We start from the raw sequence: 26,113 nt of genomic DNA, 5'->3' as shown, positions 1-26,113 counted from the left end.
TTGGTTAAAAAATTAAAATCAAGCTGATCAGAGAAACTTCCTTGTTTAAAAGAAAGCATAACAACTTGCGTGGGAGTGTATCGTGCAAAGTCTAAATACAGACTGCCAGCAAGTTAAAAGGGTAAATATTGTAATTTCTAGGAGCAAATATTGTAGTTTCTAGGAGTAAGATTAAAAAAACCCCCAACAACCCAACCAAAACAAACCACATTAAAATTTAAACATTTAAGGGCTATATAATGTAGTGTACTAAATTTTTAATTTAAAGTGGGCAGATTCATTAGGAAAGCCTGACAGTGGTCTCAACTGACTTTCCACATCTGAGCATAGTGGGAAAGATGAAAGCAGAAGGCTCTGTACCCAGCTACACGATCTTTTGAGCTTGCAACACAAGGATTTAGAAAAAATTCCAGTTATATCTAGGGCGATTGATAATTAGCCTCACTTTTCAGCTTCCCTTCTTCCTTCTCAAATTCCCAAGTAGTTTTTAATATGTGCTTCTGTCTAACACTTCTGTTCCTGCACCAGATTCATTTGTGCTGCTTCCCATTATCTGGATCAACGAGCATTTCTGTCATGATTCAATCTGCAATTTAACACTCCTCCCTCCAAAAAAAAAATTAAAAAAAAATTTAAAAAAATCCAAAGTAATACTGACTTGACCTTCCATCAGCAGCACAGACTTCATGTAAAGTTTCCTTTGACAGCATAAGGATTCATATTTGTTTGGATTTTAAAATGACTTATATTCTTCCTTCTTTTGCCGAAACCAAGAAGTGGGGAAAAGTTGTAAGCATAGAAGTTCAGGCAAAATTAGTTGAAATTCTTGTGTGCTGCCTGTCAGATTAAGATTCAACCTACTGGTGTTCAGAGTTGCTTTTTAATCACAAAAGAGGTTAAAAAAAGAGGTTTTAAAAATATTTTTATTTGAGAGCTAGGCATCAAAGCCAGCTCAGGTTGTGCCTCACAAACTCAACAACAGTTTCATATTATCTCTTTGTTTATTTGCTGCTGAGACAATGCAAGAAAAGTCCATGAGTCTCATCCAACCTCATCCAGCCCAGAGTGTTGCCCATCTGCAGCAAGGTCTGCCACCAGCAATTACACCTGTCTCCAGCTTGAATGGTGGAAGGAGGGACACTGAATCTTCCTGCAGCTTCAGGGAGAGCTGGCCAAGATGCATCTACCCAAGAAATAGTTTGTCCCAGATGAAGCCTCTTGCCACTGTACACCTTGGATGAAAGGCAACTCTGTTGGCTGCACTGCAACAATTTTCAGCTGTCTGAACAGGGAATCCAGTTTGCTTCACTGACCTTAACTGCTCAGCAAGGAAGGAGCAAGGGCTGCATCACCCTCAGAGTGCCTCATATTATTACTACCTGGGGTACTTTGTGCATTGAAGTCATCCTTCAGCCTCCCAGTACTGTGATCAGACTTTGCTCTGGGCAACCATTAAATATTTCACAATCAAGAGAAAGGAGATAAGACTTTATTTCTGCAATTTCCAATCCCTCTGCAAAAGCCTGATAAAATCAAATTGTTTCCATCCAACTGATGCTGAACTTAAGCTATCACCCACTAATACCTAACAAGAGAGCAGAGACTCCCAACCACCTATTCTTTTTATGCCTGCCAGCAAGAAGACAGATTTATTTCTCTAGGATTAGCATTTTGCTATTGGAATGACTGGATATACCAGTACTGTTGCAACAAATCAGCATAAACCATAATCTCATTACAAAGCTATGGGACAGATTAATCCACTGAAAAATCCAGTTTGTTCCAAGGCAAGCTTTCCCCTAGCTGCAAATATACAGAGACAGCATCTCAGTGAGTCCTCAAAAAAACCTGTTTGACCTACTGCAGGGAAGAGAAGAACAAATATTTTAAATAAGCAGTAAGTGGAATTTTGGTGCCACTGCCACTGATGGTAAACTCTCTGCTGACTTCAGCAATCTCACAGTTTGAACCTTGGCATCTTGCTTTCTTTGTGTTCATCACAAAACTAGTGAGAGAAAAAAAAAAAAGAAAGAGTAGTAACAACACAGATTTCATTGAGCTTTGTTTGTGTTTATTTCAAGCCTCCAGAACTAACATCCCAGAATGAGAAACCTTACTTTTTATGAATTCAAGCCAAACAAGCCAAAACACATCTTTCAACACAGACTGCTCTTCACTCCCACACAGGGGGAAAAAACCACTCAGTACAACAACATCTTAACATTCACATTCCAAAACAGAGTAACTCTCCGTTGCTACCATAATTACTCTTCTTATTAATATTGAGCATCATCAGATGTAACTGCAGATTTGCTGTATCCTCATGACAGATTTAGTTCTATGATTGATTAAACAAAACAGTCAAGCACCATGGTTACTTACAACAGCCTAGAAAATATCAGCAGTTCTTTAAACTATTCTGATACTCTGCAATGTGTTGAATATGTGCCAAATATTAGCGGCAACTATTTGTAATGGTAAAAAAAGGAAGGAAAAAAAAAATCTTACAACCACTCAATTCCTAAAAAAATGAGATTCTTACAGAAAAAAGCGCTGTTTTTGAAGTCACCTAAGACCATGAATCTTAAGTGCTAAGAATAGCAAGGAATGCCAAGTTTAACTGCACTTGAAATGGTCACAGGTTAGAAATATTGAGGAGAAGGCTAAGTAGCTTTTCATTGCATGCAAGAGAGGTTCCAGGCTAGTTTATTGTTACCAGAGGGAGCAAGAGAAAGGAATTCTGTTGATCCCATATGTAGTTAATTTTCCATTTTGAATTCTCATGGCTAAAGTCGAGGGGGTAAAAATGTTAAAATATTTATCCACCCTTTGCAATCAAGGCACTAGGCCTGAAAATTAAGAATGCAAAGAGTAGCTTTCAAAAGCAATCTGACAGGTAAAGAGAACAACAGCACTTACTGACCAAAGGGAAAACACAGCAGTAATGAGACCTCTGAGCAGTTTGCTGCCATACAAAACAGCTCCTTTAAATACTTCATTAAGAGAACCGAGGTTCTCTTTCACTAGAGGCAGGCATTCCTCATTCTAGAGAGCCCCTGCTCAGATGTGTCTATAAATACTGTGAGGTCCAGTGGAGGACACACTTCCAAGTGCCTGGTTAGCATCAGGTGCCCAGCTGGAGAAGCTTAATACTCAAGAGGTGGGAGGTCAGCATTTAGCACTGCACTTAACACAGTGTTTGTTACTGACTTCCTATTTATGTCCAAGCACAGATACAGAGTGGTTGCTCCAGCTGATCAAGCCAGAGGCAGCTGCACACCTTTGATGCTGCCCAAGTCTCGGGCAGTGTGGTCAGGGAAGGCTGGGTAAAGCTCCCCAGAACTGGGATGCTGATGAAGGGAATTTTAACCTCAACCTACCAACCTCATGGATTGAAGAGCAAGAATTTGATTCCAGATTGCCCTGGCAGACAGAGAAACAGTCTATTCATTCAGAGTTTTCCTGGGCACAGCATGAGAGCTGGGGAGCTCTCATTGACAGTTATTTATAATTAGATGATATTTTAAAATAGCATCCAAGTAAACATGCTCGATCCTCTCATTGTATTTCCCAAGTCCTAAAAGGACACTATGGCACTTTGTGTTGCACAGCAGTGATCCCTGCTTGAACTTAGGGCATCTTGGATAAGCTGCCAATTAAAAATGAAGTAGCCAAAATGCAGGAGCTGCTCAAGCACAGTTTTCTTTGGCTTTCAGAGAACTCATCATTACAATTTAATTTGTCTCTCGTCTTTCTTGCAGCCTGGGTTAAGGATGAAATGAAAACAGCTGAAAATGAACAAAAGTTCAGCTCTGCTCTGAAGTGGGGTTGCCACCTGGCTGCTTGCCCGGTGGCCTGGCCCACCTCCCTGTGCCCTCACAGTCTAAGCAGGCACAAATGGATTGTGCACACACGGCACCCAATTGTTGGACCTGCCATTGCCTCTGCATTTAGCTATATCCACCCTACTCCTTCTGCTCAACCTGGAAAAATTCAAGTATCACTAATAGGCAGGTAACGAGTCTTCAAACGTCGGCTGACTGCATACAGGGACAGAAGTACGGATGTTCAACTCTAATTAGGCACCTCTTGATCTGCTTACATCTTGGAACAGTATCTGAGTAATATGGGAGTACTAACAGGAGGAACACATTTAAAGCAGCCCCTACATCTTTTCTGATCAAGAACAGTCATAATCCTGAATGCAGATTATTTCCACTGTTTCAGAGAAAACTATCCTTAAGCTGTAAAGTATAAAAAGAATGGATTTGCTTTTACTATAAAAAGTAAGGGACAAGTGAATAACAGCTCTTAACAGCTCTTTGATAATATTTCTATCACCTTAAGAAGGCACACACAAAAAAAACCCCAAAAAACAACCCACCCTCCTGTGGAAAGAAAGCTTTTACTTTTGGTAAAGCAGCATGCAGAATACAGAGTGAATAAGAAAACCCCATCATGCCTCACTCTCCCCTTGAGGGCACATTTATCTTTGCCCACAGGCAATTTGGTCTTAAGATATTTTGTTATATATTGACAGGATTCCAAATGATATTTGACATTGCAACCCATAAGACATGGAACAGAAAAATCATCTTCTCCAGCTCGCCCTACACTCAGCTGCAGTGCTGTTACAGCTTTGCTGCTGGTCTGCAGCCACATCCTGGGTCCAGGGTCTGCAGCAACATGTGTGTGTGTCACTACATTTTGTATTTTCAGCCCTCTCACCTCTCTGAGTCACACATGTGCCCATGCTTTTTACATTTTTCTGCTTCACATTCAGAGATCAGGACAGGAAAAAGAAGTCTGACCATAATGAAATTACGTAAATGCAACTTGGTAATATCTCAGATTTAACTCTATGCGTGCGCCTGTGGCCCCTTCAAAGAGGAAACGGGGCAGTTTGTCCTTTGAATAGAAGCCTGAACAGAAACTGTTAAGAAAGAAACAGGAATAACTAAATGTTTTGGAAGCCAGTCTTTCAGCAAGGGTACACACCTAAGACTCTCTTTTTGGCTCATCACATCATATCACAAATGGGCAATGATTACTATTATTCTTACAAATACGCACCATGCCCACTCTCATTCTCTAGGTCAAGCCAGCAATCAGTGTGGGCTAAGAAAAGGACGTATCACATGCAAAGCCTATCAATCCACATTTGAGTCCTGCCAGCAAAATTCCCTTCACTGAAATTAAACAAAACATCATGTCAGCAGCAAAGTGTAGCACTCCATAGGGGGAGATCCCACATTTTCTGTGCTGGTATCAGCCACACCTCTGCAGTGGGGAAGGAATTGCAGCTCCTTCTAACAGCAACGAGCTGCAATTCCAGCTTCTGCTCCCAGTGACCAGAAACACTGAAGTCTCTAGAAATGCCTAAAATAACTTTGCCTGCTTTCTTTCTCACTTTTGGTAGCACGTGCACAGCTACCCCTCCTGGAACACACACAGCAAAACACCACACTGCTCTCTGGTCCAAGAAACACCCCCACTTCCTCCACACAGAGGGAAAAAGAAGAGGGCAGAGCAAAAAGATGAGGGTAGGGAGGGATGGAGAAGCAGAGTTTGCACAGGGGCTGGATGAAGACAGCACAACAGATGGAAGGGGTGAAAGGAAGGACTATCCTATGTGAAGACAAGAAAGGACAAGAGAAGCAGCTCCTTGCACTGCTCCATTCTGCCACTGCTGGACTGTGCTGGGAGTTTTACCTGACAGCGACCTTGCAGATAACCTTGCAACACCTCCTGGAAGCCGACAAGTGCGGGACAGTAGCCTGGGGCATGGAACAAATGACACGAATTGGAGCAAAGGTTTCCTTGAACCCACCGTGCTCTAAAGGGAGACGCTGAAAGATGCAACAAGAAAGCTGGACAAGAAGTGATGTGAGAACAAATGCCTTCTTTCTCCCCCTCCTTAAAGAAAAGCTTTCCTTCATTTTCCTGCCCCAATCTTCCCTCCTTCATCTCCAAAATGGTGAGGTGCTAGGAAGCAACAAGAATAGCTTTCAGTGGGGCAAAAAGCAAAACTGCCAGTTGGAACCACAGCAACAGAAAAGCTGCAAACTGAAAAACAAACACAGGAGAGGGGGTATCCAAGCATTTGTGGGCTACTTGGAAATAGCTCCTGGAAGTTAGTAACTCGAGTATTTAGACGGTATAGCTCTTACAAACCCAGCTGCAAGGCAAACATGCTCTGCTTCAGTCTGGCTGCCCAGCTCACGCAGCGCTGAGCAACAGGGGCAGTTCTGAAATGACTGAACCCAGGGACTTTCCTCCACTTGCTGCCCTTGGGTCAGCCTTGGGCACACAGCCTGTCCCTTCAGGACAGAGTGAAGGCTTATGCACTCTTTAGGGTGGTTAATCTCTGTACTCTGTGCAACTAGCCCATACCCTCCTTGCAGAGAAGAACAGTGTCCCCACATAGCCTCTAGTCCAGCACACTGCCTTTGGAGGATGCACACTCCCACACTATCCCAGCCAGCAGCTGGTGCTCCCCTAAACACTGGCTGCAGTCCCCCAGCCTGTCCCTGGAAACCTGTCACCCATGGAGCCACACCCTTACCCAAGCCAGGTAAAGGTTTTGCCATGAGAGCACCAAGACAGAAAGCAAAGCAGCACATGGCACATAATGGCCCATCAAAAGGAGTTTTTAACTTCTCTACTTAGATTTTCTTCTCACTCCCCCAGCTCTGACTGTAAGGAGAAATGCCCCAACTTCCTTGCCGCCACCACAATGTTTTCCCTGCTCATTTCACAAACAGAATTGCAGCATGTTGTGTTTTATACAACATTTGAGTCACTAGGGTTCAGCCCCAGTATGAAGCAACTCCAGTATCAACTTCATCAGGTTGAGCTCTTGGGCATCTTCCAGCCTCTGAAATCGTGTTTAAATCTTTATTCTAGGTTCTCTTCGAAGCCCAGTGACATTCTCACAGAACAAGGAAATCCACACACATCCAAGTTCTCTGTGATTACAAGATTATAACATCCTGAAAGAAAAACCCCAAAACCAAAAAGGACACTTTTCAGTAACTTTCCATTTCTTGAAGGTTAGGACTTCCAGGAAGCTCCAAGTGACCTTTCCCACTGCAACATGATTTGCTGCTTTTCCTGGGAAAATCACCATCCACTCCTCTGCTGAGAGCACATCAGCTCTTGCCTGGATGTGTAGATGCTGCAATCCCTGGCACAAGACTCCTCACACCCCTCAAAAACACAGCTCTGGCAGCCATTGCTCAGCATTTCACGTCTTCATTGTGGCTTGATCCACTCGGTGTGCACCTTGCAGACTCAGAAGCACCTCCCTCCACACAACAGGCAGCCTGAAGGATGATGAGGCTGGACTCCACAGCCTCCCCAGCCCCAGGAAGACCCTTCTCCCCCCACCAGTACACAGCACCGAGCCTGGCAGGACACTACATCCCATAGCAGTGGTACAGGAGATATTGAGACACAGCAGCTATTCTTGTGGGTGCAGAGCCTCAGCCAAGCACGCAGGTGCCCTGGCAAAGCTGTGATTTATTAGTTTTATGCCGACTTGTGCACTGCCTCAGAGACTGCAGTGCAGATGTGGCTCTAATCCTCAGCAAAGACACTCTTCAATCTGCTTATACACCTCAATTTTACATTTCTGTGCTAAGCCCTTTAGATGAGCAGACGTGGCTTACAGGTGGAGGCGCAGTGAAGTTCACTCCACAAGGTTTTCATAGTGCAAATGGTATGAAAATCACGAACCACAAATGCTATGTAAAACTCTTTCCAAAGAGAAGCCCCATTAAAAGCAAAAAAAAATTCAAACTTGAAATATTGGCTCACTGAGTTTTATGAAGGTTGGTTTTGAGTCATATGCAATCCACACTAGGATGATGAATATTTTCCTATAGGGGAGAGACTTAAGTTGCCCTAATCCAAGCAACTTGTTACTCCTAATGCCAAAAGGAAATACAGCAACACCCATGCCCTTTGCTTCTGACAAACCACCACTGGAATGACTGGAACACACTGCAGCTCTTCCCACAACTTCCATCAAATCCTGTTGCACCAGACCATGCTGTCCAATATCCTCCAGCACTTCATCTTGGCATAGTTGCTTTTGCTGGGGCATTACAGGGAGTGCCAGTTCACGTAATCACCGAAGCCAGGAACACCTAGTTCCAGAACAGCACTTACAGACAAAGCAGAAAACAACGAAGCCCTTCTTTCCTATGCTAGACTTGTACAATTCCTTGCAACAGCAGAATATGATTCATCACACCACGTTTGTTTTAAGATTAGGGGTTTGACTAACTGATTGAGGCACCTTAATACATTAGATTTTATGTGTATCTTGTGTTTTATGTGAAAGCTAGATGTAATTTAAATGGGGGGGGGGGTGTTGGAAATTAAAAGTTACAGCACTTGAATTCCAGTTAAGAAAAGACTAATGGTATTTCACCTTCCAATACCTGAACTACACAATTATCCAGAAAGTGTTTTTCCAGTTGTGCACATGAAGGCTTCATTTCACAAAGTCAAAACTTTAGTAACTTAAACAAAGAGCTAGTAGTTCCTTGAATAACAGAGAAGAACATGAACATTTATTAAGCACAAAAGAAATAAGAGCAATGTAACTATTTTCCATTCTAGCAGGCCTAACACACCACCAAGGGTTCAAATATCTGGTTAAGAACACACAATACACACTACTAAAATGGGTATGATGCTGAACTCTTTATCTACCTCACTGGAAGTCCAGGGTACTCCTGGGAACAAGTTTTGCAAAGGTACTGGCCTCCATCTCCAGAAAGGCACGATAATCTTCACAGACACCATTCGGTAGCTGCAGGTTTTAAATGAATTAAAAGCTTTTTCACTAAAATGTTTCTCTGCCAGCAGGGGAAAAGAAAACACATCTCGGCCAGCAGGGAAAAAGGAAAAAACCAATCCAACCAAAACAAAAACCCAGGAGCAGTGGTTAGTGGCAACCTGTCAATTGTTTTTTTTTTTTCATTCAATTGTCTTGATGGAAACAGCAGACTGCACAGTGAAGGTGGAAAGAAGAGGAAGCAAGCAGGAGATGCTACTGGGATTATTCTTTAATGGCAGAACACAGTATAAACAGAGTTTCAAAGCTGTTCGGCATCTAAGGAAGAAATCAAGCCATATGGATACAACATATCTTGAGGATATTTGCTGTCAAATCAAACACTTGTCTTGTCTGCCCCATACATAAGAACTACCACCTACCACACCTCACTGGACAAGGCAGCCACACCTACAGTGGGCAATCAGATCAGGGCCACTGCCCAGGGTCTGAGCATATCTGAAACCTCTTTCTTGGTCTGTTCAAAAGCTCTGCCCTACTCCCACATGATGCCTTTTAAAGATTTATTCAATAGCAGACTACTGAGACACGCTGCACTAGCTTCTCAAAAGAAGGAGGTCATTCAAGACAATTAAAGTACGGATAGCAGCATTCAGACCTTTAAAGAATAAGTCTCTTTGTAGTTTCAAAGTATTGTTCAGCTGCACAGATAACCCGCATTTGTGGAGTGACGCAATGCAAAATTTTCATTATGTGCACGGCCACGCTGTTCTATTGAGTATGATCTGCTTTGATAAGATGTGAGGGTGCTTAGTTTCCAGAACTGGAATCAGCTCTACAGTAATGTGATGAACAGAACAATAGTCCCCTGAACACGACTGGGGTAGACAGTTGTCACCATGAGAAAGTTTTGAAATGGAAGAGGAGAACCTGAAATAAAACTATATAAAATCTCTTTGTCCCCAGGAGCAACAACAGTACAAACTCACTATTCACCTACTACTGATATGCACAGGAGTTCATCTAGGGTAAGAAAGAAGAAAATCACCTTTTAAATCTGTTTCCCATTTTGCAGATTTTTTTCCTTCCTTTACAGTCACCAATTCTGCCATTTCAACTTACAGCACATTTACAATGCATAAGGAAGTATTTCCTTCACTGTCTCAGAGGCTCATTGAGATCCATCATCTCCCTGAGCAGGAAAGTTCAGCATGTTTTCCCTGCCATGCACAGCAGGGAATCACTTCTCTGTGAGTTGAGGTCACGTGCCACTATATTTGATCCCAACAGCACCACCACGTTTTTTTTTTTTCCTAGATATCACTTCGGAAAAAAATTTAAAAATCAGAGGACCACATGGCCTTTTAATCCCATAAACTTTACTCTTTGTACACAAACTGGGAATTTCTGTGAACTCTTCCAGTCCATATCCAATATATGGATAAAAAATAACTACAAGCAAAGGCTGATCTTTACTCGTGAAAACACAGCAAGACTGTCTGGGAAAAAAGGAGCTCCACTAAGAAAAAGAATGACAGGCCCTTGGGAGTCTGAAGGGAGCAGTAAGCTTACAAAAAAAAAAACACAGCTTGGCCTGAAGCTCAGCTCTATGCAAAGCAATATTTTCTAGATCTTAACCTTGATAGCATTTCTCTTTTACCCTCCAAAATTATCCTTAGAAAAATAACTACCAGAAACATAAAGCCCTGAGATGACCACACACAACCTCATCTCTGCACCAGCAACAGGACACAGTCGCAGCTTCTCCATCAGCTTTTCCTCCTGATGGTGTGAGCGGAGCCAAGCCCAGTGCAGCCCTGGTTCTCACAGGCCAGCCACGCTCACCTTTTGCCCCATTGCAACAACCACACGGCGATAAGATCTCTTTCTGCCGCGGGTTCCCAGGGCAAAATCTTTTCCCCACTGTACCCACCCACAAGCCTCTCACTGGGGTGGGATTCAGTGGTGACAATGCAAATCGGGACTGGGGGGCGGAAGGGGGGAGGACAGGAAAAAGGCAGCACAAAGCTCGTTCCTCTCTCACTCTTCAAGTCTTGCTTCTTTTCATCTGAAAGAGCCCACTCAGTGAATTCCACAGCGTGAGATCAAGTCCATGCATTTTCTCTGGTAGGGTTTTTAGCAGTTTTGTATTTGAGTTGTCATCTAGAAATATTTAAGTTGTTATGGAGGTTGGGAGAAAAAACCCATACAAAACTCATTTTCTCTCTTCAAGAGTGACAGGTTTGGGTTTTTTTTCAGTCTATTTGTTCAATTAATATAAGAATACTCACCAGCAAAACAATAAAACACATAAAACACACTGAAACAAACAAAATTTGATTTATGACTTAACAGCATCCAAAAGCATAACCTGAAATACAACCAGTCTTAAAATTAAAAAAAAAACAACCTGAAAAGTTTTTCAGGTTTTCAAGCTCTGAAAAAAAACCCAGAAGCTGACATATTTATCATTTCTAGATGGATAAGGTAGGCATGAATGCCTAACTACTTCCAACTATATCTTGATGTAACAAAAGACTACTTCCTCCCATACCATCAAGAAAAACCCTCCCTTCTTAGCAGAGGACCAAATTTAGTGCACATAAATATTTCATAACTTCATCCTGTCAAGAAATCAAACTGAATTACTTAAGGGCAATTTTCCAGGAGCTGCACATCCAAGCTCGAAGAATAAAATTGAACTGATCATATCCATTCTTCTGCTTCATACTGAAAGGCCAGAAGGTGAAGCAACAGTGCAAAACTGGACATCTTGTGTGGGTGTCACCTAAGAACCTTACCCACCAAGTGCTAAACTCCACTAAGAAATGTAGAAACAACACAGTAAGATTGGCATCTTCTGAAGAGAATACAACTCCAGCTTTACAATCATCTCCTACATCCTGGTCTGCCAGAAGAAACAAATCCCGGCTTTTACACAACCTCATGAAAACTCAAACAACAGCCAGGAAACAACCTGGTGCTACAGACACAGGCCAACCACAGAACCAAAAGGTGACTGAAGACAGACATCTACAGGTGGTTTGATTTCCAACAGCATGAAACATATGCAGCTTCCACCGACCTGGAGAGGAATTCAGCACCTTAAGAAGATATGAGGCCATTTCTGTGCAAACCAACCCTGACCCAAATGTAACAGCCACGGCCTGATAAAACTGGCACAAGACACTACCTTGCTAACAGAGGTAGACTTAAACTTCCTAAGCACTGGATGACACACATTTGGATTGGACTCTGCATATATTTTCTTCAGCGTTGCATCAAGAAATTATCTGAGAGCTCCACTTGTTAACTTTGCAAGACAAGAACTGGGATGAAGAGCAACCACCCTGCAACAGCCCGTGCTCCAGTCCGTTCCACGAGCATTGCACATTCTCAACTTTCCTCCCTTAGAAGGCTATGCGCTGATTCATGGTTGCTTTCTCTTTTTGCAAGACAACCTCCTCTAGAAAAAGGAAAAGCATTCTGTTCGTATCCCCAAGACCATGGCGTCTGTGTTCTTTATAAAACATTGATTTGTCTGCTGCCTGTACTGCCCCAAGTTAAAAGTACATGCATTTGAGCAGGCAAAACCAGACCCATGAGCCGCTGAACTGGGCAGACCTAAATCAGCTCCAAGCCAAAGCCCTTCACACAGAGCTCCACCGGAGCCTGCCTCCTGGCAGGGTTTAGTGCGGGGTTGAACCACTACTACAGGACACCTACACCAACAGCTGCCTCATGTCTGGCCATCTCAGGGCATGGGCAGAAGAGCTCAGGTCTGTTTACATCCACTTGCCTGTGCATATGCTCTTAAATGTTGGCACGTGGGACAAAGAAGCCTTTGCACAAAAGCCACATCACCTCTGTTTTACAGGATATTCCCATAAACAGCTCCAACACAAGACCCCCCACCCCCCTCCCCAGAAAAACCTCAACAGCCTCTTGCTTCAAAACCCATAAACTTTCTCTACCCACAAAGCTTTTTCAGGTACCTTCCAATGAAGAAAGACAAGAGGAGCAGGGAGATTGGGAGGTATAACATACAGAGAGGGAAATTAATAAGTCATCAATATATACATCCTGTTAAAGCCTGAATCAGTGCCAGGAGCCTCAAAGTAAATTAGCAGCCTTAAGTGCAGTGACTGGAGGCCATCTTAGCTGTTCCTAGTCATAGAAGGTATTACTAGGAGGAACTCCCTAACACACCAGATTTGCCATTCTCACAGGACAACACGCATTTGACAGCATGATGAAGAGGCAGATGCAGTTAAAAAAGAAAAAAATCCCTTTTCTTTAACCTGCTCCTGAGTGCCAGCTCTGAGGAAGCACTACGAGTGAAAGGAAAAATACTGCATAATCCAGGGGCAAAGTCAAAAATCATCACTGCATTACAGAAATTGCAGTTAAGTAATAAAACAGTCTTGGTCTTGACCTGTACACTGAGAAGTAACATAGGACAATGCCTGTGCTCATTTTTAACTTTTCAAATCAATAAAAAACTTGCTAAATCAAAAACTGCTCTATTACATCACAAAAGTATATAGTGACTTCATAAGCTAATGAATTAAAAAGCCTAGACTTTTTTTCCCAATTTGTGAGTTATCTTCTGCATTCCTTTAGAGAGCTGGACAGTTTTCATGGAGCTACCATGCAATGCACATACGCATTATTACAAAGCAGCTGTCTGAGCATTTATTAAAAAATTCCCACATTTCCCTAGTTCTCTGTGCCGACACGTTACTTTCCAAGACATGGATCTAGGAAAGGTAAAACGGGGCTGTCACAGCTGTTCTGTCAGACCTGATTCGTATTTCCTGGAGTAAACAAAAAGCTGCAGACTTGGAAACGGCAGGTGAACACCCAAGTGAACTGTAATAGAAAGTTATCTGGAGACTGCAAAGGCTTCTTAGGTTACTTTTTTTTTTTTTTTTTTTTTTTTTTTTTTTTTTTTAACAGGTCCGTGGCTGTCTTACGGAATTGTTACACAAGGGATTTAGCCCACTTGGCTATTTTGTATCCCTTCTTATTTGACCTTGTTGTAGCATCAGTTCATCAAAACACCGGGTCTCCAGCGCTGAACATGCCCTTCCACGCTTAATTTGGGACGGCGAGGACCTCTCACAGTGGGGCAGGCTGCTGACAGCAGACAGGCTCCACCGAGCTGCCCTCCGCACACACGGAGGGGGCACGGGGGCACATGAACCAGATATTTTGGTGCAAAGCAACGCGCGGGCTCCGCGGCGAGCGGGAGCCTTGCACCGAGCCCCGGCAGATGCCAGTTCAAGGACCGCCGGGAGAGCGCTCCCGGGAGCCGCGGAGGCACGGGGCGCTCCCGGGACTGTGTCCGGCAGCCCGCCCGCAGCCCGCCCGGCCCCGCTCCCCGCCCCACGCACCGCTGTCCAGCCGGGCGATCTGGGGCAGCCGGTAGGTGCTGACGAGCAGGTCCAGGGGCACGGCAACCGCGCTCCACTTCACGTCCTTGAGGTTGCAGCCCAGCGGCGGGCCGGGGTCCATCTTCCCGGCCCGGGAGGGGAGGGAGCAGCCAGACAGGCAGCGCCGGCGAGGTGCTCCCACCCGGCGGGGCGGCTGCCAGCGGGGCGGGCGGCGGAGGGGGGGCGCCGGGAGGGGAGGGAAGGGAGGGAAGGGAGCGCGGCTCGCTCCGCGCCAGGCGCCCGGGACACGCGGGGCTAGGCAGAGAGGGAGGCCCGCCGGGCGCCCGCTGCTGCTGCGGCGGCTGCTGCTGCCTCTGCGGCTGCTGCTGCTGCTCCCGCCGCCCCCCGGGACCGGCTGGGGCCGCCCGCCGCCGCCGCGCCTGGCCCAGGAAGCGCCATCCCAGCACTGACTAATCAACAGGGTGCGAGCAACGCCTGCGCAGCTGCCGCTCCTCCCCGCGCCGAAAAGGAAAGTGCCGGGCTGCCCGCCCGCCCGGCGCGGAGAGCCAGAGCCAGAGCCGGAGCCTGCCAGAGCCGCCCAGCCCGTCCCTCTCACTCCACCCTCCGACCGCTCGCCCGACGTGCAGCCCGCACTAGGGCTATGTGTCTGTTATTTTAGTTTTCACCTGTGAGTCATGTATATACGTGTGAGTTCATGTACACAGGCTGTGAGCACTGTTACTGCACACGCAGGTATTACATATATTGCGTATTCAAAGGTCTTCACACCATGGGAATGTTTGTAGACATTCGTTCTTCAAAGTGGCTTATGTGATGAAATCTTGTATGATCTTCGTAAGACATTTCATTTAATGTTCTCCTTTATTTTATGCATTTTCATCTCCAGGCTGCCAGACCACAGAAACTCTGGGAAATTAAACCAGAAAAACTCCTGGGTGGTGGCACTGTACTGTGCTCAAGTTTATTTTGCTCACTTCTCTGTCAAAACAGTTTATTTTATTGCTGTAAACTTGGCTACATTTAAGCTTTTACTGTTGACTAGAGACGTAAAAGTGCCTTACAGTGATTAGCAAAACGACTGACAACATCCACAGCCAACATCTCTCTCCAGGCTCCAGCTTCTCCATCTATCCTTGAGACTGCCGGGGATGGCAGAGCTCCGGGAAGAGCTGTAGTACCAAGAGCCCTCCTGCTGCTCACCCTTCCTCATGGCCTGGGTAAAGGGCCAGACACTGCTGCATGCCTTTGTCACTGCTGGTGCCACAGCACTGCCAGCACGAGGAGGGCTGAGACAGACACGCTCTTGTTCTGCTCTGCCGCAAACACAGGCTGGGACTTTATCCATGGTCTCCAAGATTAAACAAAGACTATGGAAGCTAGTTGACAAAGAAGATTACAGAAAACCCAAATTATCTTGCTTTACGTGGATCAAGGTTGGCTTGAAGCTCATCCTGCTCTGGGTCCATGCTTTAGCTACGTAGTGTGGCACTGGGTTTTCCCAACAATGTGGAAAACCTTCATTCTTTATGAAGATTTTTCTGCTGTTAGATCCTACCTACCAGGATAGTTGGCTTTAAAAATTTTCAAAATTTTCCTTTAAAGATACTTCTTTTGAAAGTAGTTTTCCCTTTACCAAGTTCACCAAATGCTTTTCAACAGCATCAGTGAATTAAGCTATTGAAGTGAAAAGTAAGATCGCAGACTGGGTCAGGTTGGGAGGTACCACATTGGGTCATCTGGTCCAACTTCCGTGCTCAAGCAGGGTTATTCCCAGAGCACATGGCAAAGGATTGCATCCAGACAGTTCTAGAATATCTCCATTGAGGGAGGCTCCACAACTTCTCTGGGAAATTTGTTCTAGTCCATGGTCACCTGCACAGTAAAATTCTTCCTCACATTCAGGTGGAACTTCCTGTGCCTCAGTTTCTGCCTGCTGCATCTTGTCCTGCCTGTTGCGTCTTGTCCTGTAGCTTGGCATCACCAAGAAGAGCCTGGCCCCATCCTCTTGACACCCTCCCTTCTGGTACTTATTGATGAAGTCCCCTCAGTTCTCTCCTCCTTCTTCTCAAGGCTGAACAGGCCTGGTTCCCTCAGCCTGTCTGCATAAGAGAGATGCTCCAGCCCCTCAATCATCTTTGTTTCCCACCACTGGACCCAATCCAGGAGCTCCATGTCTCTCATGTATTGAGAACTGCACACAGCACAGAACTGGACACTCCAGATACGGCCTGACCAAGGCTGAGTAGAGGGGCAAGATCACCTCCCTGGACCTGCTGGCAATGCTGTTCCTAATGCACCCCAGGACACCACTGGCCTTCCTGGCCACCAGGGCACCCTGCTGGCTCATGGACAGCTTGCTGTCCACCAGGACCCTCTCGACAGAGCTGCTTCTCAGCAGGTCAGCCCCCGGAGGTATCAGGCACTCTTCACAGCCTTGTGTCATCAGTGAACTTGAGCACTGTTGCTAAGAGCATTATTGCTGAAATACGGAACACACAGGTTTAGCTTATTCAGGCTTGATGAGGTTTCCAGGTGCAGTATGAAAAGCAATACAGATCAGATCAGACTGAGATTAACCAGGACCTGAAGCACTAGTCTGTCAGGAATTGTTCTTAAACACTATCTTGGGTACCATTAATTCCAGGAGAGATACCATCTCACAGCATATGTCTCTCTCAGACATCATGCACTTCTGCTGTCTGGTAAGAAAAGCATCTTTCACACAGAAATAGTTATTGCTGATTTTTCTTGCAACATTTTTTCATTCCTCTGTGCTAGATGTCCTTTAGCCTTTAAATCTGCTTTCCCATAACTGTGCTTGCATTCTCTCCAACCAGTGAAAACCCAGCCCACTCTTAACCATTTTACTGGAACAACGTGCATTTTAAAAAAATGCAACTTCTAGATACTATCTAAATTTCATTCAGTTGTCTCCAGGCAGAGACTTCATAATGCTCACTAGATTTAAATGTCTTGTTCTTGTGTCCCTTTGTTATGTGTCCTAACTGTACTCCAGCTCCATTTCCTTGGAACATATTCTAATAGTACATAAATGGCATTCAAATCACCAGCACATAACAGAAATTTCTTGTTTTAACTGCACCTTATGTATAATTAACACTTTAGAGATAATTTTCCTGATGTCTAGTAATGTCTTAGTGTGATCTCTTACCAGTCTCCTACTGGTGTAAAATGCTAATGAAGCCACCAGACCTGAAGAGCAAATCTACCCTAGGGCCTCAGTTTCACAATGTCTTAGTTTTTGTCTCTGTGCCTTTCAGGTGGTGTTCAGGGACAGTCTCTATGAATCAACAGAAAATTCTTGCCATAAAACCATAAGCAGTGGCAAAAGGACTCGGAATAATTCCTGAAATTACTCTTAAATGCATTTTGAATTGACTTGCACAATAATTTCACAACACATTTATGCAATAGTCTGTAAAATCTGTAGTATATATGTACTCTATTGCCAATAACATTATTTTTAAAGCATTTCAGTTCATCCTCAGTTCATGTATGTGCTAACATCTGAAAAGTAACTGTTTACAACAAATTCATTTTAGTATGAGTCTGGTAACATGCTTTATAGTGTTGTGTGCTTTATACACAAAACTGAGCTTTATACAGTAAGTTTCATGGAAAAACATATTTGCTATTTCTTTAAAAAAAGTCCCAATAATTTGCATTCCTTGTTCCTGTATGGTTTTTTTGATACCAAACTCCCGATTTTCCTAATATTTACAAATCTAGTTGGATATAACAGAAGATGCAGTGACCATTTCAATATCAGATCCTAAATTTCTTTCTCTGAATCTCAGAATTACAAAATCATTTAAACTGGAACAGACCAGCAAGATCACTGAGCACAACCTTTGCCCAAACACCACCTTGTCAACAAAACCACAGCACGAAGTGTCACATCCAGTTATTTCTGGAACACTTCCAGGGATGGTGTCTCTACCCCCACCTCAGGCAGCCTGTTCCAATGCCTATCAACCCTTTCCACAAAGAAATTTTTCATGATGTCCAACCTGAACCTTTGTTGGCCCTTTCTAGGGAGAGTGGTTTAGTTTATTCCGCACTGGCACACTCCTGTAATCTACAAGTATGTTTGGAGAAAGGCAGTTGTTTTGCTCCAGCAGATGTGAAAAAGAAGAGCACTCATGGTGCTCACGGAGTGAGTGTTAGGTGAAGCTTCATCTAGCAGGAGTTAACATCCTGCAAAAACTGCCATGGGAACCTGAATATCTGCATCTCCCTCAGGTGGGACTGGAGCATACCTTAGCACAAGTAGTAGGAAACTCTGTATGAAGGAAAAATGTATAGAAGAAATTCCTTGAAATTCTCATTAGCTATAAAGAGAAGAAATAAAAATTACAGATTAATCTGACCCTTTAAAATCTATTTTCATTGTTAGGAAAAGAAGGAGGAATTACATGGAGGCTTAAACCTAGAGAACTATGACTTCAGGACAGCTCTAAGTTCATCAGAGATCTGCTGCTGAAAGGCAAAACTTCAGAATTTGATCTATACAGGGGAGGGGAAGGAAGTGAGATAAAGATTAAGTTGGATGAATCATGAGATCTTCAATGACCTGAAATAAAACAGAAAGTAGGTCAAATGAATAAATTATTAATAAATATATAGACTATGCATGGACAAAACCTGAAAGATAAGCTCCCAAAAAAGCTAGAAAATCAGATTTTAAAGACAGAAAACCTGTTGATAAGATGCACAGTAGTGATACTAAGAAAAAAATTGGTCTGTTATTCCATAGAGGGGAAACTCTAATCATCACTGATAATGCTGATACTTTCAACCTCAGTCTTCCGTTTTAGAAGGCAAATGTATTTCATCCTAGCACCACTGACAAAATCCTAAGGCTAGAAAAAGGAACAAATAAACTGGAAAATACATACAGGTTAAAGATTTTTGGACAGACTGGACCTGGTGAAACTCCCTTACGGTTCAAACTAAGTTAAAATTGCTACTGATTATCTCCAAGAATCAACAGAATGAGGTTCCAGAAAACCCAAGAGAGATTGCATCTCTCTCAAAGGAGGGAAGGAAATACCTATACAAACTGATCAAGTGAATTTCTACTAAATAAAGAGGATTTAACAGGCTTTGTGGAATGCGGGAGAAAGACTGAGGAGCATAAGAGGTTCTTATAATATGCTCTTAACAAAACCCCCAAATGAACAGGCTAAATACAAAATTATTTGGAAATAACTAGTACTCTAAAGCTGGAAGGATACATTGAACAGGATTTCACTTAGATCCATCTTGCATCCAGAACTATCCAGGACATTTGTCAACATCATCAATGACTGAACAGAGGGCACTTATATTTGGAGACTATCTACAGGAAGAGGCTTCAATTATGTTGAAGCACAACATTACAATTCAGAGGGATCTTGGCAGACTGGAGCAACTGAAATGCCATCAAACAAGGAGAAACAGAAGGTTTTACACATCCAAAGGAATAACCAACTGCATGAGTATGTAGCAGGATAAAAAAAGCAGTTCTGTGGATCACAAGAGTGCTAGGCTACTTTGCATTATGCTGATGCTGGAATGCAGAAATAGGAGTATCACAAGTAAGATAATGAAAAAAATAATTTAAATCTATCCAGCTGTTTTTATTTAAACTGGAATACTCTACTTAGTTTTCAGATCTACTTTTCTACAGTTCAGGATAGTTGAGAACCAACACAAGAACCTTATGAGGGAGACAAAAAGGGCAAAAGATTCTGAAAACCCGAACTACAATGGAAGGGGGAGGGGAGGGGAGGGGAGAGGAGAGGAGAGGAGAGGAGAGGAGAGGAGAGGAGAGGAGAGGAGAGGAGAGGAGAGGAGAGGAGAGGAGAGGAGAGGAGAGGAGAGGAGAGGAGAGGAGAGGAGAGGAGAGGAGAGGAGAGGAGAGGAGAGGAGAGGAGAGGAGAGGAGAGGAGAGGAGAGGAGAGGAGAGGGGAGGGGAGGGGAGGGGAGGGGAGGGGAGGGGAGGGGAGGGGAGGGGAGGGGAGGGGAGGGGAGGGGAGGGGAGGGGAGGGGAGGGAGAACCTACTTTCCATGTGTACCAGGTATTAGGAAATTTTCTGCTTACCAGACCAGTTAAGTAAGGACTGTTGCCACTAGGAGACACTGAAATCCCTAGCACTGCAGGTCTTCTGACCATCATCTATCAAGGGCAGCTGATCAGAGGTTGAGATACGATGAGAACCCAGACAGACTCTCAAAATCCCTTCCAGCACTATTTCCTTCCTCTTATACAGTTTAACTAAGGCAAAGATTATCCTTTGTTCCTTGCTTTCAGATTTTGTGAAAAGCACTTCAGTGACTGGCCATGATGAGCAGTCAGGAGCAGCTGTAAATACTCAGCCCAGCCCATCCTTTTGCATCATTTCTGCAGGCACACTAACCAGGCTAGGGACACATGAACCTGGCACTATGCTTAGGCAAATTTGGTCCCATGTGCTCCAGCTGAGCTCCCTTTCTCAATACCAGATTTAATAATATTTTAATATTATGACAATCTGCAAACAGCCCTCAAAAAAGAAGCAAGCATATTTCAGAAGGTTAGTGGCATTTCAGAACAGTAAACCAGTGGGATTAGTTATTTTGGGTGTGCTGGGATGGATCAAAACATAATTCTGCACATCATCATTAGTCATTCATAAATGGTGATAAAACAACCTCATCTCCTATGTAGGGAAAAAAAAAAAAAAGAAGACAGTATAATCGCCACAGTTGTTCAGATTTTTCAACCTGTGTTTGCTTTTTTGCTTATCTTGCAGGTTTAAGTTGTGCTTACTTTGCTTTTGATTAAAGAAAAAGTAACCAGCATCTTGATTGTGCCTTTGTTTAAAATTAAGTAAGATAGACTCCACAGATATTAAAGATATTACAAATCCATATAAAACAAATCTACATGAGCAGAATCAGATACCTCCTCTATTAACAACTTTAAGAAAAAAATATAAATATATCACAGTATCAAAGAAAGCCTTTTATTGTGATCATTTGTGACAAAAAGAACATTTGAAAATGCAGGTATGCTGCTAACACCTGCATAAACTATTTTAAGGAATTACAAAATTTAAATAACAGAAACATTATTATTGGATATGTTCTGTTGTTCCATGTTTTCTGAATTCTTAGGAAGGTCCAGCAACATACTTTAGTGGAAGGTGTCCCTGCCCATATTAGGGAGGTTGGAACTAGATGATCTTCAAGTTCTCTTCCAACCCAAACCATTCTATGACACCAATCTTTATATGGTTTATCACCTTCTCTAAGACATCACCTTTGCAGAATCCCTATTCAAGGGTATTGAAGTAGCACATATGTGTCTGAAATGGGTATAAAAGAAACCTAGCCAAATACTCTCTGAGACTTGTCTTATGGAATTGCAATAAATATCAGGTCTTTAAAGAGATGTTATATGATTTCATATACCAGAAGGTTGCTTGTGTGATGATGTCAATGTTCATTGTACTACAAATCTGGTATAAATAACACAGACACAAAAAGTGAAGGGTGGTTTTTTAATAAGAGAAAATTAGTACACTTAGACTTCATTTCTGCAAACATTTGCATTCAAGCACTGTCACCCTGTGATGCATCTAGAAATTCCAAAATCAAATAACTGTTTTATCTTCACATAAAAAATATGAAAATATAATAAAAACATATAAAAAAATTTGGTGACAAAATCTGTGTAATACAAAGGTGCCTAAACACTGTGTTTTTGGATTACAGGCTCACTTCTAAAATCTTGTACATTCCTTTGTAACACTTGATATTTCCTGAAGAGAAAACAGAATAAGAAACAGTATTTCAGAATGCACAGCAGGTTCTCTTCCTAGTTTCATTTAGAGACACAACATCGAAGTCATGCAATACACAGGATTTCTGAAAAACAAACAAAAGCAAACACTTCATTAAGATAACTAGAACACAACCATTGAAAAGTTTGCTTTCCAACATACTTTAATATAAAATATTTGGTGCAGTCATAGGATATGCTTTTCCTTTGAATGTTTAATTAAATGATTGAAGTTTTCTAATAAATTAGATGGAACCTGATGCCCATGCAAGTCCCATTTGGCATCTTTACATTTTTTAGCTGCTTCAAACATCTCTCCTAAATCTGAAAGTGACAGAAAGTGTCTATTGAGGAGTCACTACAAACCATATGTGCCAGTCCTGCAGATCTTTACTCACATGAACTGTTCTATAAGTACAGGTTCTTCTGTTGACTACACCAATTTTAGCTAATTTTTAGTTAAATACTCTTATCTTTGAAGTATTGAGAATGGTTGAAAAATTCCAGTTGAAAGGAACAGGAAATAGAGAATATCAGTACTCACTAAAAAAAGGACACAGGCTATTAACTGTTATAAAGGATGCTAACTTTTTTTGTGGAATTCACTAAAATTCTGTTTTCTTGCCTCTATTTAATAACCAGGAATACCTCCAAATGGAAACAATTCAGTCTTTATCATGATAAACTATCAAAATAGCACTCCACCCTTGTAAAACATTTATGTACTGATTGCAAAAGCAGATTCTAACAAAAATGAAAATCATCAAAACCAGGACTCTTCCTTTCAGCAATGAACTCAACTAGATAATTAATGTTGACCAGAGAAACAATCAAACCCAGTTGTGTAATGCAGAACATGTTGCAATCTTGTTCTCTGAAACTATGAACATTGAACCCTGAACTAGGGCACAAAGACACAGAGAATATTGTCACATGCCCAGGAAAATGAAAGCCCCAACTTCTCTACCTGCCACTCTGTTGCCTGTGTCTCAGCAGGTTTACCAACAAAGCACAGAGAAATAAGTGCAACCACTGGATTCACCACATTCCTCTCTCAACCCAAATCCAACAGCCATAAACAACCATGTCTGACAATGGAGAAGCTTCCAGAGACAACAGCTATCTAAGCTGGAATGAATGAAATCCAAAGCATAGGAAAAAAAGAAAGGAAGAAGGAAAAAAAAGGCATCATGCAGTAGAACCCAGTCACGATTCAGAATTGAAAACTTACACATAAAAGGTCAGTGAACATAAAAAGCTAGTTGAACATTGACTATATCCAGAAAGATTCACCTAAAATTATTTGTCTGCATAAGAATGAGGGCAAAATATGAAGTAGCACTTTCCTGTGCTACAAATAAGCTTTATGCCTCTTTGGCTGAGAATATTCATCACTACTTAAAAATCTGGAGAAGACACATGGAATTTTTCCTTTTTCCTTCTGTAGCTATAGTTCCAGCTCTTCCAGAATGCTGGCTGTCATATGCCAGAACTGCCCTCACAAAGAGAGTGGCTGAGCTCATTCCTCCCTGAGGCTGCAGGGACTCGGGGAGGTTTTCACAGTGCAAGGTGCTGGGGGAGAAGATGAAACATCTGAGAAGGGATCAAAAGTGATGGATAGAGGAAGGAGCAGAGGGCAGGAAATGTATTGTAGTGTCTAAAACCCAGGATGGATGCTGAAGCTCTTATCAGTAAAATTATTAGGAAATTCTATCTGACTAGAATATTCAAAGACTGTGGCTTACTGATTTTAGATTTTTTTTCTCATAATGAATTCTCCACATAATGAAGAAATACAGCAGGTGTACTTTTACTTGGTTGTTTTGTTTTGGTTTTTTTTCTTAATTTATTTTTTGAGTGGTAAGGACCAAGAGACGTTACATTTTTATTACCCTTGAGAATTCCTACAAATCCCAACACGCAGCTTGATATCTTCTGATTAGTTTTAACTTTTTACACAGTTGTGGGGGGTACAGGCATATAGTTATTATGATTTCTGCTAGGCAGAGACAGTATTTGGTAGTCTGCAAGCATAGACAGAAAATTAAAAGTTTGAAGACCTTTATAAAAAAGGTAGCAAGGCAGAATCAAAAGTACACAAACATAACCTTGTCATCTCAAGGAACAAGATACCACTCTGGTTTAGAGATAAGATTCTGAAGGGAAAATAAAAGCTTTGGAAGATATTGGTACAGTAAGAAATTTAATTTCACTCAATTGAGACCAAGAAATAATATTGAGCATTGATTGTTGAGAACATCAACTAAATAGGTTTTATTTCACCCATGCTTTTTCTTGAGAAGAAAACAATCAGTTTAAGTAGTAAAAGAGTTCCAGAAAAATCCTTTTGAACAGTTTCAGAATTCAAGTTTCACTTGCTTAGAGAAACAGGAAATTTGAAGATGTTGCAGATTATACTTCAAGACCAAACTTCATGCTTTCAGTCAAACGGGAAAAACTTACATTTCCTTAAACACCTAGGACACTTATTTGCATCCTTAGCATTTTACTACTTAATAGTACTTTTAGATGGCCAGTAAGCTGTTCACATATCCTTAGCAAGGATCCTCAGTACTGTTAAGTGATTAACAATGGTGAAACATACTTGACAAAGCAACAGTTCTTATAATCTCTAAAATCATTATTTGATAGTTCATCTACAAACTAGCCAGGACAGACAGACAAGAACCACCACTCCACAAATAAGGAACCGCCATTTTAAAATCCATTTAAAATTGAGGATCATTAATCACTTCAGTTTGTAAGACTGTTCCATATAGGGTCCTTGTGAAGCAAATAAGGGTCTGGGATCCGTTTAAGCAGATGTGCTGCACACACATTTAAAAAGTGCATATTCATAATCTAAAGAAATACAACAAGTCCTGCATAAAGTGCTGAAGCAAGGATCAGATTTGGGCAATCCCAAAAGCCTCAGCCAAGCCTTGGAAGAGGTGGGGCACCCCCTCTCCCGAAATTACAGCAGGGAGGTATGCAAATCTCTCCCACCTGTGAGAACAAGGCAGGCAGCATTCCTCCTCCAGGGCTCCATGAACACTAACACTTGCAGCTCGCATTTCAGCTCAGCTTGTAACTCACTGTCCCGCAAGTCAGCCAACAAACAGCAAAAAACTGTGAAAAGGTGAGAAGAACCAAAATGGTACCAAGAAGCTGGTATCAGTATCTTGGGCAAAGTTTTGAAAATACCGCCACAAACACAGATGCCACTGCACCCTGCAGTGATTTCAGTGAGATGTTGAAACTTCCTGCTATCAAATACTAGTTTTTCCTGTTAAATAGCACAGCAGACATGTCTCACCTAACTGGCAGGTATCTCTGCAAGTAAGTTTTAAACTTCCTGCTTAAAACTCTCCTTCTGGCTGTCTCTCCTGCCCACTTCTAAGCAGAATTTATATCATTGGCATGCAATAGATACCTAGACACAGGAATTGTGATGAAATGGCCCAGTTACCAATTTTTTTTTTTTTTTTAAATCAAGGCAAGAAAGCTAGGGTGGTATATGAAGGAAAATGCAATGAAAAAACCCCAACAGTCTCTTTGAAAGGTTTTTAATGGAGAAAATATGTAAGTCTTCATTAAGCTCAGCTGCCCATTCCTTGCTGAAAACTCAGATTAATGGTGGATTCACAATCTCTACCACCAGTTTTTGGTATTTTGATATTGGTCTATTTAGTTTGAAGGTGGGGCTCACTGTGTGTTTGAAAGAATGACAGGATTTTGCTTTATCCATATCATGTCCCCAGTCAAAGTCAGACCTGGAGCGCTTGCTGAAAATTAGAAGCTTTGGAGAAACAAACAAGAGAGACTGAAACTGAAGTTACCATTATTTATAACTTCTTTAAATACTGAGGATTTTTACTCTAATTAAAAAATGATCCTACTAAATCACTGCAATAATTCTGTTTATATTTAACAGTGATAGTAGACAAAGACTGGCAGAGAATTTTGTGCAACAAAGTCCCATGTGACTTCAGTGCCTGACCTGCCATTAGAGAGACCTCAAGCATTAATAGACCTGACACTTTTTATGTATTTCCCCTATATTCTGTAATTCAAATTACCTGT

At 42.4% G+C, this 26,113-nt stretch overlaps 2 protein-coding genes across 3 annotated transcripts in view; both read right to left on the bottom strand.

Annotated features, from left to right (window-relative positions):
* GAREM1 (GRB2 associated regulator of MAPK1 subtype 1) overlaps positions 1–14,418 on the bottom strand; it is a 102,037-nt gene extending 87,619 nt beyond the window's left edge. Inside the window, exon 1 of the mRNA XM_066181979.1 lies at positions 14,203–14,418. Coding sequence (XP_066038076.1) covers positions 14,203–14,323 — 121 coding nt within the window. The 5' untranslated portion in view covers positions 14,324–14,418. The remainder of the gene's footprint in view (positions 1–14,202) is intronic.
* Positions 14,419–21,735: 7,317 nt separating this feature from the next.
* The window catches only part of LOC136288582 (ras-related protein Rab-10-like), a 32,362-nt gene continuing 27,984 nt past the window's right edge, over positions 21,736–26,113 (bottom strand). For both annotated transcript variants that reach the window (XM_066181947.1, XM_066181957.1), the window contains one exon: positions 21,736–22,116. In XM_066181947.1, the coding sequence (XP_066038044.1) occupies positions 22,042–22,116 (75 nt within the window). In that variant the 3' untranslated portion in view covers positions 21,736–22,041. The remainder of the gene's footprint in view (positions 22,117–26,113) is intronic.

Source organism: Chamaea fasciata, unplaced genomic scaffold (assembly GCF_029207755.1).
Source record: "Chamaea fasciata isolate MVZ Bird 193981 ecotype frontalis unplaced genomic scaffold, bChaFas1.0.hap1 SCAF_1, whole genome shotgun sequence".
NCBI lineage: Eukaryota > Metazoa > Chordata > Aves > Passeriformes > Sylviidae > Chamaea > Chamaea fasciata.
Note: the sequence above shows the minus strand (reverse complement) of the source record. Positions and strands in the feature narration are given on the sequence as shown.